The sequence below is a fragment of the Salvelinus alpinus genome, chromosome 3 (assembly GCF_045679555.1).
Source record: "Salvelinus alpinus chromosome 3, SLU_Salpinus.1, whole genome shotgun sequence".
Lineage (NCBI taxonomy): Eukaryota > Metazoa > Chordata > Actinopteri > Salmoniformes > Salmonidae > Salvelinus > Salvelinus alpinus.
The window spans coordinates 22,688,556-22,705,715 of NC_092088.1; the positions used below are offsets into that span (position 1 = coordinate 22,688,556).

The 17,160-nt window shown below is 41.4% G+C and overlaps 1 protein-coding gene across 4 annotated transcripts in view; it reads right to left on the reverse strand.

Moving 5' to 3' along the window:
- The window catches only part of mpp2b (MAGUK p55 scaffold protein 2b), a 43,252-nt gene continuing 26,092 nt past the window's right edge, over window positions 1-17,160 (reverse strand). For 2 of the 4 annotated variants that reach the window (XM_071392102.1, XM_071392100.1), the window contains 11 exons: window positions 14,121-14,221; window positions 9,930-10,082; window positions 9,432-9,587; window positions 8,953-9,180; window positions 6,328-6,459; window positions 6,097-6,199; window positions 4,395-4,463; window positions 4,019-4,180; window positions 2,972-3,174; window positions 2,463-2,591; window positions 1-2,043 (listed from right to left, as the gene is read on the reverse strand). In XM_071392102.1, the coding sequence (XP_071248203.1) occupies window positions 1,867-2,043; window positions 2,463-2,591; window positions 2,972-3,174; window positions 4,019-4,180; window positions 4,395-4,463; window positions 6,097-6,199; window positions 6,328-6,459; window positions 8,953-9,180; window positions 9,432-9,587; window positions 9,930-10,082; window positions 14,121-14,221 (1,613 nt within the window). In that variant the 3' untranslated portion in view covers window positions 1-1,866. Of the gene's footprint in view, window positions 2,044-2,462; window positions 2,592-2,971; window positions 3,175-4,018; window positions 4,181-4,394; window positions 4,464-6,096; window positions 6,200-6,327; window positions 6,460-8,952; window positions 9,181-9,431; window positions 9,588-9,929; window positions 10,107-14,120; window positions 14,222-17,160 lie in introns of all 4 variants that reach the window. The other 2 variants (XM_071392101.1, XM_071392099.1) reach the window with 1 other exon arrangement.

Genomic DNA, 17,160 nt, shown 5'->3' on the forward strand with positions numbered 1-17,160 from the left:
TGTTCTACAAGATATTTCATCTTTAATATTTTTCTATGAACGTCAGAATTACAATCTTGTGTAGCTGCCCCACTACCTCAGCACAGTAGTATAGTAACCCAGAGCACTAAAGTTTTCTTTATGTATGACCTTTGTTACAGTACAATATTTACGAAATTCTGAGATAAAATCACTGGAATTATACATACATTTTTTTTTAATCATAGGGAAAGGGATAACATACAGTAATCATGCTATAGCATGTGAAAAATAGATAACATTTCAACCTATAACTAGTGTACAGTAAATCCTTGGCCTCTGTACCATGTTAAGGCAAAGTAAGCATGTTGGAAGCCACTTGTTTTTTATATATACACTACCAGTCAAATGTTTGGACACACCTACTCATTCAAGGGTTTTTCTTTATTTGTACTATTTTCTACATTGTAGAATAATAGTGAAGACATACACACTATAAAATAACACATATGGAATCATATAGTAACCAAAAAAGCGTTAAACAAATCCAAATATATTTTAGATTTTAGATTCTTCAAAGTAGCCACTTTGAATAAACTATTTCATCATTTTGATGTAGAAAATAATTACACAATGTAGAAAATAGTAAAAAAAAAAAAAAAAAACTTGGAATGAGTAGGTGTGTCCAAACTTTTGATTGGTACTGTATATATATATATAACCTGTATAATCAACATTGATAATAAACTAAATATGTCCATCAAAACAAACATTCTACTCAGAAAGAGTCAGACACTATAAGTGACAGACACTATAGTCCACATGAAGTAAAACGAACAAGTGTGCAGAGTAATCAAACAATTACAGTTTCAATCATCTAAAACATATCTTAGGGGCCTAAATTCACACTTAGCGATTGTGGTCACATCTGTGCTAAAAAGATCACCAGCTGAATATTTCCAACATCTCGCACATGAAACTAATTTTAAAAAACCACATTAGATTTTTTTTTAAACATGGTAGCAAAGAAATTTAAGATGACATTAAAATATTCAATTCTCAGAGTGAGAAAATAGAGCGTATTGACATGTATGCATTGTTGATTGCTGTGTGTATGTCTTTGTGTGAGTGGGTATGCATTCATGCGTGAATTTGTGTATTCGTCTCAGATCATGTATTGCTATGCTAGCTTTTTTTTCAACAAAGAGAACATAAATAAGAATAAGTACAGTAACATCAGGACAACTGTCAAATATTTACAATCGTACGCTCATATGACAAAATACACCGAATTTTATATAAAGAATAGTGTGACAGTTGGTACCTTTGTATTCTAAATCGGCCACGAAACGAAACATTCAATGTAAACATTGCACTACATAGTTTTTGTAAGATTTGGGAAGGCTAAACATTTTCAGGGAACTCCTGGTAGTATAACAATATCCATTATACTCCAAGACCGCCAGCACAGTATTTGCAAAATAAGCCTACTTCAACATATATAATATACTGCCACTCGTATCACTCACACACTACGCACTGTACCTCAAATCCCCTCTAAAGCCTCCTCAACAAATACCAATATATATTTGGTTATTCGTTTATTTTTTACATCTTTTTTTAACAAAAATTGCAGTTTGACATCATGTCTGCGGAGTATATAATTTGTGCAAAAGTCTACCATGAGGCAGACCTCTTGCACTGGAACATTGGGATTGGACCCTTACAACAGACCTCCAACCAATAGCGTCACAAGCTGTGGAGGGAAGCTCCAACCCTTTACAATTTACTCTCTCCTGATTGGTCCCTCTCTACCTGCGGCCTGTACCAACTCCTCAGGCCTTTGACGCCTATTCTGACCTCCTCATGATGACATCCTGACCTCTAGCTCTGACCTCTGACCGGCCTTTAGAAGACCCAGCTGACAGGAACCCACTGCTGCTCTAGGCCTAGTCTCTCCAGCGCCATCTTCAGGCCGCAGAAGGCCCCCTCTAGGCTGTCGTTGATGATGTTCAGGTCAAAGTAATGTCCGTAGGCCCGCTGGATCCTTTCACTCTCATCCACTGTCCTCTTCAGCTCTGAGTCCTGCATGGGAGAAACAACAGGGTGATGATAGTGGCTATCATGGACAACTATGACTTGTTTGCATATGAACAATTGGGCCCATTCAAAAAGCATCTCAGAGTAGACATGCTGATCTAGGATCAGATTCTCCCTGTCCATTACAATCTTATTACAATCTTATTGTGGTCTTAAAGGTCAAACTGATCCCATGGCATGACCGAGAAGGTAACAAGGGATGATGTAAACACTGAGATTGGTTGTACACGGTCAGAAATGAATTGCCGTGAATGGGCATATTAAAGATGATGAATTGCTAGGGTTTATGCATTTTGAACATACCAGTCCTACATTTTACCATGTGTCTAACAACTATGTCTGCTAACAGTAACAGGACCAATGATGTAGCTGTGATACAACTATCCAGTCTGTCTGGGACTCACCGTTAACTGTTTGGTCATGACTCCGGCGTCTTTGGCAGACTTATTCATGGCTTTGAGGACCTCGTAATCTGGAGCCTCAATAAACACCACGTAGGGAAGGAACTCTGACGTCCGCAGAACCTTAAGTGCCTGTAGCGTGGAATGAAATCGTTGAAAAGTAGCTGTAACAATGTATTATTATAAGCCGCTAATGACGTAACCAGCTAATCAAATTGGCCATGAATCACTTGAAAATGTGTCTCATTAAAGGAATCCCCTCCTTCCGTTTCATCTCTGTAATTCAAACTCTCGCTTTGGTTAAACAATAAGAACATTATATCATAACCCTATTACTTTACTATGTGCCGAAGTTTGGCATAGTGGTAATGTATCCAACAATCTAAAAATAAAACAATACAATTTAAATGAAAAAAAGGTCAAGATCAACCTCTTCCCTGGACATTGATACCCCAAAAATGTATAGAGGATAATATTTGAATGAATAAAGATGCCCAGATGCTATAGTCTACCTGTGGGTTGACATCCAGGATGCAGATCTTGCCAGAGTCCACCACCTCATGGATGGAGTTGATCTTGGTGCCATAGAGGTTCCCGTCGTACTCGCCATGCTCCAGGAAGCGCCCGTTCTTAATGTCCAAATCCATCTCACTGCGAGTCATGAACGAGTACATCTGTCCATCCTTCTCATCCACCTTGGGTTTCCTCGAGGTAACTGTTGATCAGTGGTGGAAAAAGTACCCCATTTTCATACTTGAGTAAAAGTAAAGATACCTTAATAGAAAAAGTAAAAGTGAGTCACCCAATAAAATTCTACTTGAGTAAATGCCAAAAAGTATTTGGTTTTACATATACTTAAGTATCAAAAGTAAATGTAATTGCTAAATATATACTTAATTATCAAAAGTAAAAGTACGAATTTAAAAAAAAATCCTTATATTTAGTAAACCAGATGGCACAATTTTCTTATTTTTAAAATTGACGGATAGCCAGGGGTACACTGGCTATTGTTTACAACACTCAGACATAATTTACAAAAAATGCATTTGTGTTTCGTGAGTCCGCCAGATCAGAGGCTGTAGGGATGACCAGGAATGTTCTCTTGACAATTTTCTGTCCTGCTAAGCATTCAAAATGTTAAGAGGACTTTTGGGTGTTTTGGGTTTTCTTTAGGAATGTAGTGAAGTAAAAGTAAAAGTTGTCGAAAATATAAATAGTAACGTAAAGTACAGATACCCCCAAAAAATACTTAAGTAGTACTTTAAAGTGTTTTTACTTAAGTACTTTACACCACTGCTGGTGATAAATACAGATTGATGGTTGTTGTTTGGTCATGTACATTAAGGTATAGCAACCGAAAAATATAGTGCTGAACAACGCACACAGAATCACAAAATGTAGTCTTTGTAACTCATACAAATGTGTATACCGCATTTGTATTTTTAAAATTGTTTGTTTTTTGTATACTTTTCTAATATGGCATTGATTACAGAATACCAGAGTACATCTAAGTGTCAGTGTTTGTAGCTCTGTCAATGTTCAATGTTAGTACTACTCACAGGGGATGGTGGTCCCATAGCGCAGGGGGTCTGACACCAACAGTTTGTTCTTCAGACTACGGCGGCCCACTCCCTGTGCTCCAATCAGAACCAATGTCTTCCGACGGAACGGGGAAACCTTGGCCACCTCCTCGTAGATCCTCAGCTCGTGCCGATCAAACTCTGAACAGTCAACATATTCATATCAGATATCCGCATTACTAACGGTATTACTTTACCTAATCGAATTCATGCTGCACCTACACAATCTAGCATACTGCATTGATAACAGTTTACACTTTTGTCTAATAATGTTTACAACAAGTAAAGACTACATTCGCAGTAGTTTCAAACATTGTTACGTTCACAAATGGTCATGTTGGTACAAAAAACGTACCTGCATTTTTGGTCGTTAGATACATCATCTTTTTTTTCTTCTTCCCGCCCATTCCAGAACAAAGAGGACCTGTGAAAAGCAACACACAAAATGTTCGGTCTTCATTCAGTACTTCTCAACCCACTTCAATTGAATCGTTATCAATTTAATGAACAGCGCCTGCCAGTCAGGGTCTGTTGCCTTTTACAGTGTTGCTGTTCTGAATCGTAAATCAAGTCTGCTGAGGGTGCAATAGGTAGCATGTACCACCAGAGGGCAGTATGCCTCTGAATTCTAGTAAGGATGACACTCCATTTTATTACAACAGTACAACTGGGAATCACTGTTACTGCCCAGTCGTCTCCTCAGTATTGGCCGGCAGGTGGGCTTTGAGGACGTTTGTTTGAAGCAGGGACAACAATGGGCATGACATAACCTTTTGATGTTTGTTTTATGAAAAGAAATACGACTTTGATATCGACACAGTGGATCAATATGTTGATGGGATGCATTAAAAGAGCTGGCCCTTTGACAATGATCACTTCTGCTTTTTAAATATGGCTCAATCACATACTGCATGCTGGTTCCAATGGCTCAGTCGGTAGCGCCACTGTTGTGTGTTTGATTCATACATTCAATACAAGTAGCTTGGGATAGGCATTTTATATATAATTATATCATATACTGCATGAATACCCCCCACAAGTGTCCCATATGTGTCTACAACAGGCCCAAGAACAGTCTCAGCAGACTGGCACTTCCTCCAACTGAAGTTACATTTAAGTAGATCCTCTTATCCAGAGTGACTTGCATACATTTTCATACTTTTTTGTACTGGTCCCCCGTGGGAATTGAACCCACAACCCTGGCGTTGCAAGCACCACACGCTACCAACTGAGCCACAAGTGAAGTGAAGGGAAGCAGCTGCAGGCAAGGCTGCAGGCTGACTCACCACCCACCACATGTACTAGTGTGCTACAGACAGACAGAGGACACTACAGTATGAATGTGACCTGACCCCTCTGTTTAGAATGAGCTTAACGAGGAACAGATTGAATCAGCCCGCCTGTCTGAGTCATTCCCCTCTAAGCCTGCTGCTTATTGCTAGTCCCTCTTCACTGATGAAACAACCGTCTTGAAGGTTGACTGGGGGACAAGCAGGAGGCTAAAGCGTACATGTGCACAGTGCACACACAAAAGACCCAGAGCAACAAATCTTTCTTTTGTCTCCATTTATGTGTAACGGATGTGAAATGGCTAGCTAGTTAGCGGTGGTGCGAGCTAGCAGCCCTTCAGTCGGTTACGTCACTTGCTCTGAAACCTAGAAGTAGTGGTTCCCCTTGCTCTGCAAGGGCCGCGGATATTGTGGAGCGATGGGTAACGACGCTTCGTGGGTGACTGTTGTTGATTTGTGCAGAGGGTCCCTGGTTCGCGCGTGGGGACGGTCTAAGGTTATACTGTTACATATGCTTCACGGTTTTATTTTTGTGGACCATATTGTTGCGCGTTCAGACAATAATAAAGTATCATCACACCTTATCCCGTTTGAGTTTTTCATTGTCTTGTGTTATTTCCCTGACAGATGTCGAGGAGTAAACGTGTTCAACTTGTGAATTCAGAGCGTTATCTTTAGCGTGTAGAAGATGTCAAGCTACTTTGTGTCTTCCTGCCCTTATGGGTTATAATACGGTATAAGGAATGACGCATATATAATACACAACACCTGTTGTAACCAGCTCCAGATCTCTCTTGACAAAAGCCTTCCTCTTCTCCTCCAGGAGCTGGCTGGGGATGAGGCCTGCACTGCCCCCCTCCAGGTGACATGCCTGTGATGAAAAAAAATACATAAAGCTGTCCTATCACCATATTAAACAACGACACATTGAAAACTATTCGGGGATAAATGGGATAAAGTGAACGAATTAAGAGTGGTTGTCCATTAGAAGTGACTGACCTGCCACCAGTTGAGGTCCTCCTGGTTGAAGATCTGCAGGATGTCTCCACTGCTGAAGCCCAGGCCTGCCTCCTTACAGGGGATTAGGTTGTCATGGGACGGGTCGTACTCAAAGTGACACTTCACATAGGCCTGAGGGAGACGGAGAGGGAGCGCGGTGAACAGGTTAGCCGCTTGAGTAGAGGTGTTTGTATTTATTAAGGGTGCCCATTAGCTGCTTCCAAGGCAGCAGCTACTCTTCCTGGGGTCCAGCAACATTAAGACAGTTCTATACAGTTCAAAATATCACATGGCATTACATTTCATGACACTCTAGCCAATACATTTAGTGTGTTCCCTCAGGCCACCACTCCACTATCACATATTTACAATACAACATCCATGTGTACGTCTGTGTAGAGTGCATGTCTTCTTATCGTGTGTGTCATAATATATAATATACTGCTTATTAAAAAATGCAAAGTTGAACACTTTAGTACATTATAGCTAAACTACTTGTAGTTTACATGCCTTTCTAATGTAAACACAATCTGGTCAACCAGTGTGTGGTCTCAATGGTCCCCATTGAATAGCTACAGTATCTGGTCCAGACCATATAAATCTAACTTTCCCAGACATTACAAAGCTAGAGCACCCCCCCTGTAATACCTTCGCCTGAAAATGGAAAAGCCGAAAGGAGGAAGAGCCATAACGGGTAGCCATGGCAATCATACGATATGCTCTACGGTGATTTCCAAAGCTGGCGAGTTGAAGCGTGAATGAAATGCCCCCCCCCCCCCCCCCCCCCCCAATGCTGCCACTAGGCGTCAGAGAGGGCACTGGGTAAAATATGTTGTCTACTTACCTCAGCATACACCCGCACACAGTGCTGAGAGGTGGTTATTGTTGATACACAGAGTTGAACATCTCTTTAATGGACTGGATTTATTTTGCACTTAAGGGGAATGTATCATCTACTATCAACATGTACTGTAGCACCCACCTGCACGTAGATCCTTATATGGAATGGAATTGTGTTTTGACAAACAGTTTTTCTCATGATTGGCAATGTGCTGTGATGATGGAGCAGTTTTCCGATGCAAGGGAAATGTCTTTTCAGACAACAGCGTCTAATCTGTCATCTCTCTCCCTTTCAGAGATAATATTCTGCAGCAGCTCTCTGTTTGGACAGCTTGAAGTCGCCTCCGGCAATCAAAACACTTCAAAATGAACCCGCGTCGGTCGTCAGGAAGAAATTCAAGGCAGTAACCACTCAAAATTTGTTGTCCGAACCTTTTGAAATGCGCCCTGAAATATTTCAAACGAATAGCCCAGACCTGATGTTATCCAGTCAGCCATGAGGGGCCGATTCAAAGGCACTCTTTCAAAAGGGCGTCTGGCCCAGGGCCTCCGTCCAGCTCATATTGGGCCTTGGCTGGTCAGTGGAATGGGATAGACAGTACAGAGCTGTGGGTTATTGGCATGACATGAATTACTGTTATTTGAGACAGGTGTCCAGTCCTGTGAGCTTTTCCTTGTGAGCTTTCATTTGGGCCATGCTGTCGCTGAGTACACTCAGTCTATAACACTCTTTGGCTCCTTTGAGACCCTGTGACCATTAGCTAGACTCCAGGGTTAAACACTCACAGAGCTAAGGACACTATACCAACAACAAATTCAAAGGCTGGGCCCCTAAATGGAAAGGGATTGTTTAAAAGGACTCATAGTAACCAGTAATGTGTTTTGGGTGTATTCATTGAGGGTGCATACTAAGGGGAACAATCCACTATTTTGAATAACTTACTTACTGCAAAAGTTCAAACTCTTGCAAATGGTGTGAAACTCTTAAACACTCTTCTATACAACATTTTTGTCAGCTGAAATACTGAGGATGTGGCTGGAAATCAAACAACGCAAAATTTCCTTTCTAGTTGGAACAGATCTACCGTACAGATCCGTTTTTTCCCCCGTTTTTTTTTTTGGTTTGCTCTAAATCCTACTCACTCCAGTAGCTAATTCATTATTCATGAGAGAAAAAATATTCAGTAGGATTATATGGGGTCAATTTCACGCCACATGTATTGAATTCAAAATAAAATAAATTGTGAACATGAAAAATAAAGTTGAGAACGTAAACATTATATTTTCCAGGACGGGTGAAATAATGTATGTTGAAATCAAAAACCAAACAATTGAAAGCATAATATATAGAATTGTAAACAAAAATAAGACATCAAAAGCAAAACCCCAAAACTGGTAAGTAAATAATTTTAAAGCGAGAGTAAAACTCTATGACAATTTAAAAAATATTTGAAAACGAATGCAAAAATCTTTTCTGTTAAACTTTCCCAGCAAACATTCCTATTGAATTACATATAGATCTGAAAAGATTTGATAGGTAGAAGAAATATGGTAATAGCTCTAACTGTACTAAGTGGACTAACAGATTAAGTGGATTTTTTGGGGCATATTGGATACACCTCCTACCCAATGCTTTCAGATCTAATGAAGTCCAAAAACGGATATGGGCTAGGGTTCCAATTAGAATAAATCAAAGGACCCTAGGAATTTCGGCAGCTGTTGCTGAGGTCATATGGGTCAATGTATGGGGTACACCGAGGGATCAAGGGTCAGGGCTCAACTCACCTGGCGTGGGGTGTGAGGCTCCTGGTAGCTGGGGAGGATCTTGAGCACCACGCTGCCGCTGGCCTCCTTCAGCATCTGCTGGAGCACTTTGGGGTCATTGCCCACCTCTTTTGCATTCACCTCCTTGATAATGTCACCCACGTAGAGGAGGCCCTGCTGGTCGATCATCCCGCCATGAAGGATGCGGGCGATCACCAGCTCTCCACTCTCCACCCGAAATGTCACACCCTACAAAGACAAAGATGTAGCACTTTATTTGACCATTGTGTTTTTATCTACCTGAGCCGAGTCAAAGAAGAGGAAAACATCCATGACTAGAAGTACTAACAAAGGTTTAACAAGGACCACCATTTTGTTTTTCAGTTTCATAAAGAACCACACCACAACTCAACACACAGTTGCACACGTAAACCACTGTAAAGCCATTTCAAAATGGCTGCCAGGGTGTCCAGCATTTCTTGTCCCTCACTGAGTCTTACCAGGTGCTCTCCAGACACCTTGCGGATGCCCACCATCCTGACTGCATCTGGGGGCACAGGCTGGTTGTTGAAGGCAGCGTCCATGAAGGAACAGGGGCTGGGAGGAGGAGTCTCAAAGGTCTTGGATGCCACCGAATCATGAGTTTCCATGAGAGACTGTGGACCAATAGGGACAGAGGATCAAGATGTGGATGATTGCATGGCACATACTGTAGGATAGAATTGTTCTAGTAAGACAGTAATATATGCAACTGATCTTAAGAAGACTGCATTGGATGCATTAAACAAAGTAGCATGGCATCCATGGTAGCATCATCAGTTAGGTTTCCCTTCAGTAAGGGATTTCTTTGAGAATGGAGTAGAAGTCGTAGAGTTGGAGGGCTGATCTAGGATCAGTTTAGCCTTTTAGATCATGATGAATAAGGTTGCATGGACAGATTGCATGATCCTAGATCAGCTATGATATCAAGCATAAACGAAAACGTTGAGTGTGTAGACCTGGAAGTGTGGCTCCTTCAGTATGCATGCCAGTTCGTCTGCGGCCTTGCTCCTGTGCGTGAGGGGAGTGAGCTCCTTCAGGATGTCCTGCACCAGCTCCATGTTGTTGTCACTCACCGCCTCCAGCCTGGACTCCTCCAGGTTCTCATGGGCCTGCGGGTAGCAGGGAGACGGGAACTGAAGGTCAAAAAGTTATTGTTAATAACTAGCCAACTTTGTTGGTCATTTTAGCCCATTGCAGTAATTATTTATATGTACTATTTAGCAGACACGTTTATCCAAAGCAACTTTCAGTGCAGTGAGTGCATACATTTTAGTATTCAAACCCATGACCCTGGCATTCCTAGCGCCATGCTCCTGCCAACTGAGCCACACAGGACCAATAGTACCAAATTAGAGCAAATATATGGCAAATGTCACAACGTACTTAGGCCGTACAAATAGTCACAGAGTATTTACTATTAACTCAGTTCTTTTGTAGCACTAAAGTCACTGTCCTGTAAAGATACAGAAAACATCTAAAGAAACACAGTGTAACTCCCATGCAGCAACAAATGACTTTGAGTCACGACGTCACCAAAAAATATGCAGTCTGCCCTAAACCAGTCAGACACACTGTAAGTTTTCTCCCTGTGCTGTGGAGCATCAATATTTTAGTTTATATGAATATTTCACTTCGTATTTCGCACTGAGGGCACTGAGCCTACTTTACTGAACATGTCCTCACCTTTTAACACGACTGGCCTCTGGCCCACCACCCACGTGAAACTTATGAACTAAATCACAATGTGCTCCTGCCACTCAATCTCCAAGTGTTTATTTCCCATTAATCCCACTAACAGAAAACCCTTTAATTCCTTTAGAAGTTTGAAATGCTGTATTGTGCTTAATTAAATGGTTCCACTTTATATCAACTTATGCTGGCTTCAACCATTATACAGTAGATACAGTGTAATTACAAGGTTGAGGCAGTGTTACAGTGTTGAGGCAGTGATACAGTGTTGAGGCAGTGATACAGTTTTGAGGCAGTGTTACAGTGTTGAGGCAGTGATACAGTGTTGAGGCAGTGTTACAGTGTTGAGGCAGTGTTACAGTGTTGAGGCAGTGATACAGTGTTGAAGGAAGTGTTACAGTGTTAAGGCAGTGATACAGTGTTGAGGCAGTGTTACAGTGTTGAGGCAGTGATACAGTGTTGAGGCAGTGTTACAGTGTTGAGGCAGTGATACAGTTTTGAGGCAGTGTTACAGTGTTGAGGCAGTGTTACAGTGTTGAGGCAGTGATACAGTGTTGAGGCAGTGATACAGTGTTGAGGCAGTGTTACAGTGTAGTGTTGAGGCAGTGTTACAGTGTTGAGGCAGTGATACAGTGTTGAGGCAGTGTTACAGTGTAGTGTTGAGGCAGTGTTACAGTGTTGAGGCAGTGTTACAGTATTGAGGCAGTGTTACAGTGTTGAGGCAGTGTTACAGTGTTGAGGCCGTGTTACAGTGTTGAGGCAGTGATACAGTGTTGAGGCAGTGATACAGTGTTGAGGCAGTGATACAGTGTTGAGGCAGTGTTACAGTGTTGAGGCAAGTACAGCGTAATTACAATGCTGATCCAAATTAGCACCAGAGAAATTAATAAGAACACTGAGAAAACAACTCAAATAAGGATATCAATACATAGCAGTTCATCTGCTGCTGCATAGACTATAAATATATATCAGATATCATTTAACATTCCACCGCTCTGCTACGTTACTCCCAAACAGACACAAATAGCCATGTTGGTTTTTGGGTAGATTTACAGAGACAGTCAATCCCACAGAGACATGCTCCCATGGGCCTGTTGTCTGGTCTGGCAGCTATGGCTGTTTGTTTACGTGACGGAAGGGAACGCGCCCCTGCTGTTGAACAGGATATGAGTACACACAAACACTTGCTCGGACGCAGAAACAAACAAACAAACAGAGACAGACAGACAGACAGACAGACAGACAGACAGACAGACAGACAGACAGACAGACAGACAGACAGACAGACAGACAGAAAAACAGACACACACTCAAAGAGACACACACACACCCCCACACAAACACCCCCACACACACACTGCGTAGGACTCTTCTGCAGGAAGACTGGGTTTACTAAATGTGCTTTGGCAAGGGTCTGGCAACCTGGTGGAGCAAGCTGTCAGAAAGTGGTCCTCGGACAGCAGAACAACACAAATACTGCTGCTTAGATCAGGGAGACAGACAGCCAGAAGGTTCAGACCTCTTGGAATAGCTACCTTTAGTCTCTGCTATTGTTGTCTGGCTTTGTTAGCTACTTCACAGGCACATTGAAAATATGGGAGGCTGAAGAATCCAAATAGAGCAAAAGGACTGCATGTGCATATTAAGTCTTTGTCCCGTTTAAAATAAATTCTGTAGACCACCTAAATTGACGAGAATACTGTAGCTACCTTTAGTCTCTGTTGTTGTTGTCTGGCTTACTGTGGTGGTTCTTCGGTTGTCCCCATAGGATAATCCTTTTTAGTTCCAGGTAGAACCCCTTTGGGTTCCATGTACAACCCTCTGTTGAAAGGGTTCTACATGGAACCGAACCAAAAGTGTTCTACCTTGAACCAAAAAGGGTTCTTCAAACGATTCCCCTATGGGGACAGCCGCGGAACCTTTCGAGGTTCTAGATAGCACCCTTTTTTCTAATAGTGTAGCATACCAGGTCTGTGTCATCTCGTTCAAAAGACATAGGCCACCTCAAGACGTGAGTGAGAGCAAGAGCAATTGCGCGCTTGTGATCTTATGAGCTATTTCAATGCTTCAATAGTTCTGATGACTCCGACATAAGGAGCCAAGCAGTAACTGCCATGTTAATAATTGATCATGATGCACTGTAGCTTTGTGAATGGCTTTTGGCATAGCTGCTCCATATATTCTATACCATGAAGAACAATACAATAGACCTGCTTGGAGGTCAATGGCAAGCAACAGTACACTCTGTTCAAAACGCCTGTTTCAAGTCCTTGAACATAGGACAGTGTTCGTACAGCATGCGTCTGTAAATTAATCCTTTAGGACCTTCCCATATATAGATAGACAAAAGGGGGACACACACACACAGATAGACACACACACGCACAGATAATAAATCTCCCCCAGAAAAGAAATAAATCAGCCTTGAGAGAAGCGGAGTGGAGAGCAGAGAGAGAGATGCAAATGGATGCATTTGATGCAGTGCTCCCCAAAGAGCTCTAATCTCCTTCTCGCTTCCAGAAAACTCTGTCTGTCTGAATGCTCTGAATCGGAGAGAGAGAAAGACCACACAGCATTAGTGAGCCTGCGAGTCTGTTCTTTCTTTGAGAGCATGGCAAAGAACAGAGTATCCCCCACGATTGTAAAATCTCAGAGCTTCTGACAGTTCCTAGGTCTCAACTGCATTTGAATAGCTAACGCAACGATCACGACTATATTGTAATTTTAATAATTACAATGTTAATGTCAATGTTGATTTGTTCATTTCCTTCTCAAGGTTCTAAACTTAAATTGACGTTTTATTATTTCGATTATCGATTGTGGACTTTTCATTCTAGTAGCTTTTGGAAAATTCAAATGTTTTTAAGGGCGCTGAATTTGGAATCATGCTCTTTTCTTTTCGGTAAAAGGAGGACGTTTAAAATCGGGGATAAAAAAAGACCGAACCCGGAGCTCAGTGGGGCGCTGCTCTCAATAGCCAGTCTGCTACTCCCAACTCCCTTTATCCCTCCCCTCCTCCTTCCCTCCAACCTCAGTCTCTTCAAAAGCTGAAAAGCTCAAAATGTAACTCAAACAAAGAACATGGATCCATTATATGTTGGAAAACTAGTAGCAGTCGTCATTAAAAAGAAAAGTCGATAAGGCAAGTTTTTGTTTTGGTATTTCTTCTCTCACAAGAAAGTAGCTTCTTTGTGCTTTTTGGAGAACTTGGTGAACTTTGTGCCTCATAAGGTTGTGATTTGAGTCCAGTGCATACAGTTTTTGACAAGAACAGACTGATAAGTTGACTAAACAAACGATTCATGAATTGCAATTCCATCTATGTAAAGCAAAGGATATAGTCATATGAAGACAACTAGAACTCAACAAGAAAGCAATAGCCTTATATCGACAAGCCCAACATAGTGGAACAGATCCATAGAAAAGTAGGTATACTGTAGGTAAAGTAATATTCTCACCACAGGGCTCTCCATGATGCCCTTGAGGAAGATGAGGTCCAGGTCATTGGCCATGGTGGAGCTGGTGCTGTCACTCAAAGTGTCCAGAACCTGCTGCATAGCTGGAGACAGACACAAGAGAGAAGAAGACAGTTAGGACTACAGGTTACTCATCATTCCACTTTTCCCCCCTGTGCAGTAAAAATCATTTTTACAAAAAATGAATATTTAAGTAAGCTCTTTGCAGCAACTTTTTGAGTGCGGAACTACTACTATATCGTTTGTATATCTATACTCGCTGGTTGTATACACATACTAACCCTTTGGGAGAGTGCAGTGGTTTTCATTTGATTAGTCACCATTGGTCAGCTCATAAGGAAAACAAACACATAAAGAGAAAGAGAGAGTGTGAGAGAATAGATATGTTCACCGGAAGCATGAGCAAAAGAACCTAGAGAAAAAGTCGTCTAGAGGAAAGCGATACAGAGAGAGATGAAATGCCTCACATCCTTTCCAAAGCAATCTCACCACTGTCAGTGGATTCCCTGTCAATTTTCTTTCTGACAGTGGAGACAGCATCTCACCTCCCCTTCGTCTCTCTCTACCTCTTATCTCTCTGGGGTAGAGTCACAGGGAGGGGGGGTGGCAGCAGGAACTGTACGATCTGAAGAAGTCACGTCAACAACCCTTCAAAGCAACTCCACTTGTATAACTAGGAAGGTGGGCAGTGCAGTTTGTCCACTGATTTTATATAACAAAAGGGACACATAGTAGTTGACTGACTGACGGACTGTCACTAACTGACTGACTGACTGACTGTGTGGCTTTTATTTAACCAGGCATGTCATTAAGAACACATTTTCTTTTACAATAACGACCTGACTGACAGACTGATGGAGACAGTGGCATTTCTTCTCAGAACATTATCCTTCCCTCATTATGTTGGATAGCTTTTCGTTAATCTCACTGTCTTATCCCATCCCCAACCTATCGCAATGCATCAGACTTGTAAATTGTCAAAGTCACAGTGGGAGTCCACTAGAGCATGGGTTCTCCAAGTCGTAATGCATATATATATTTATATATACTTTTATCTTGCCATGGACCCCCCTGCAGTACCTCCGTGGACTGGGGATCCAAGGCCATATCCCAAAAATGATATACTGTATGCACACAAAAAAATTACTAACAAAAACAGATTAAACATATTTTGGCCAAGGGATCCGTGAAATAAGTTTAAAGGGTGTAATACAATAATTTCATTACATATCATTCATCTAAGGGCAACATAGGCCTGGGAGGCTCACAGGGATATTGGTATCCACTGCAGTACTCCAACAATTATAAAATGTTTCAACTCAATACTTATTGTACTCCCAAATTTGCATTTTTTCATCAAACATAAATGCATTGCTATTTAAACTTTCAAACTGCAAAGCTTTCTCTGCCTCAAGGCAAAATATGTAGAATTGCAGGATATTAGCTTTAAAGCTGCAACATCAAAACATCTCTCTGCCCCATGACAAAATGTGTAGAATTGCAGGAAATTAGCTTGAAAACCGCAACATTTTCTCTCCGATGCCAAGAGACGGGCCTTTAAAATGTTCCTACCCAAGGCCTGAGACTAGGTTCGTCCTGCCATGCACTGCGAAAGTCATATTGAAACTCCTTGTTTGCTATTTCTGGAATGTGATACAAAACAAGGCAGCAATGCGCTTCAGGACAATGTGGACGCCTCCGTGCGGTCAGGTAGGCTGTTTGGAGTGTTCATCCAACTGGATAAAAAATATACATACAATAATAGTAATTATCTCCCCCCCACTTCTAAAACCAAAGTTGCGCCCCTGACTCGAGTTGTGTTCTGATTATGAGAGGGTCCCTGATAAATTTGCTATCATAAAAGGGGTCCCCGACCCCAAAAGGTTTGAGAACCCCTGCACTAGAGTTTTTTTCCGCATGTCATCACTTGCTAACGAGGCATCATTCCCCAATGAGGGCGTGATGTGTAACTCAGGGATGATCTGTCCAATTAGAGTGCAGTTCATCAATTTCATCAGCTCCATTAGGAGTGACTGTGCGGCAACTTTGGAGACACAAGGACCCTGCATCATTTACTGCCTCCCACTATAATATTGTTTTCTCATAACCATAGATCAAGGGTATGATTACCCTACCAGAGACCATAAAAAAACTATTAAACAGATCCAAACCATTAAGTCCTAGTCCAGTTTTCAGCTCATGTTTCACCTGATTTAGTTAAAAAAAGTCGCATCTCAGTAGGTGGTCCAGGTAATTCATGAAATAGCACAAGTGTGGGGGAGGGCCGTCCTCTTCTGTTCTCTATTGCTCCTCTATTGTTCCTCAAGCAAAGGGGGAGGCTGGTGTTTTTGATCCTAACATGGACGACAATACTGAATATCTAAGGTGGACAATAATATACATTGTGAACAATAAGATTTGGAGGACAAGATGCATGATGATGTATGACGACTATAAAATAACTTTATTTTGAAACATATCCAAACGGAATTAAAAAGAAGAAGAAAGCTGGACACTATGAAATATGTAAATGATGTTAAGTCGTCAAATAACGAACCCATGTATTGATGTGAAAACAGATTTGTATTTATATGAATTAATCTATTATGTTTGTTAAATAACAAAAAAAATATATATATATATATAAAATATTATTTTTAACAAAAAAGAAAGAGAACATGTGACCCTCTAATAGTGGCTGGGAGAAACTTCTATGAATTCCACCCCACTCCATAACACTATAGCTCTGGTGGCACAGATGGATAACATGACATAAAATATAGAGAGAAGACAGTAGAGAAGTTGTGCATCTTTTCCAACATGAGGGTCAGTGTGAATCATGGCCAAGTAGTTCTGTACTCACATCACTATAGAGACACTTCACAAACACAGTAAGGCTATAAGGAACTCTGAGGTCAGTCATGCATTGTACATCAGACACAGCCTTGACTTGTGTCAAAATAAACAGAAGTCACACACTCTAGTCCACCCCAAATCCTCACGTATGTCCTATTTTAAGAGA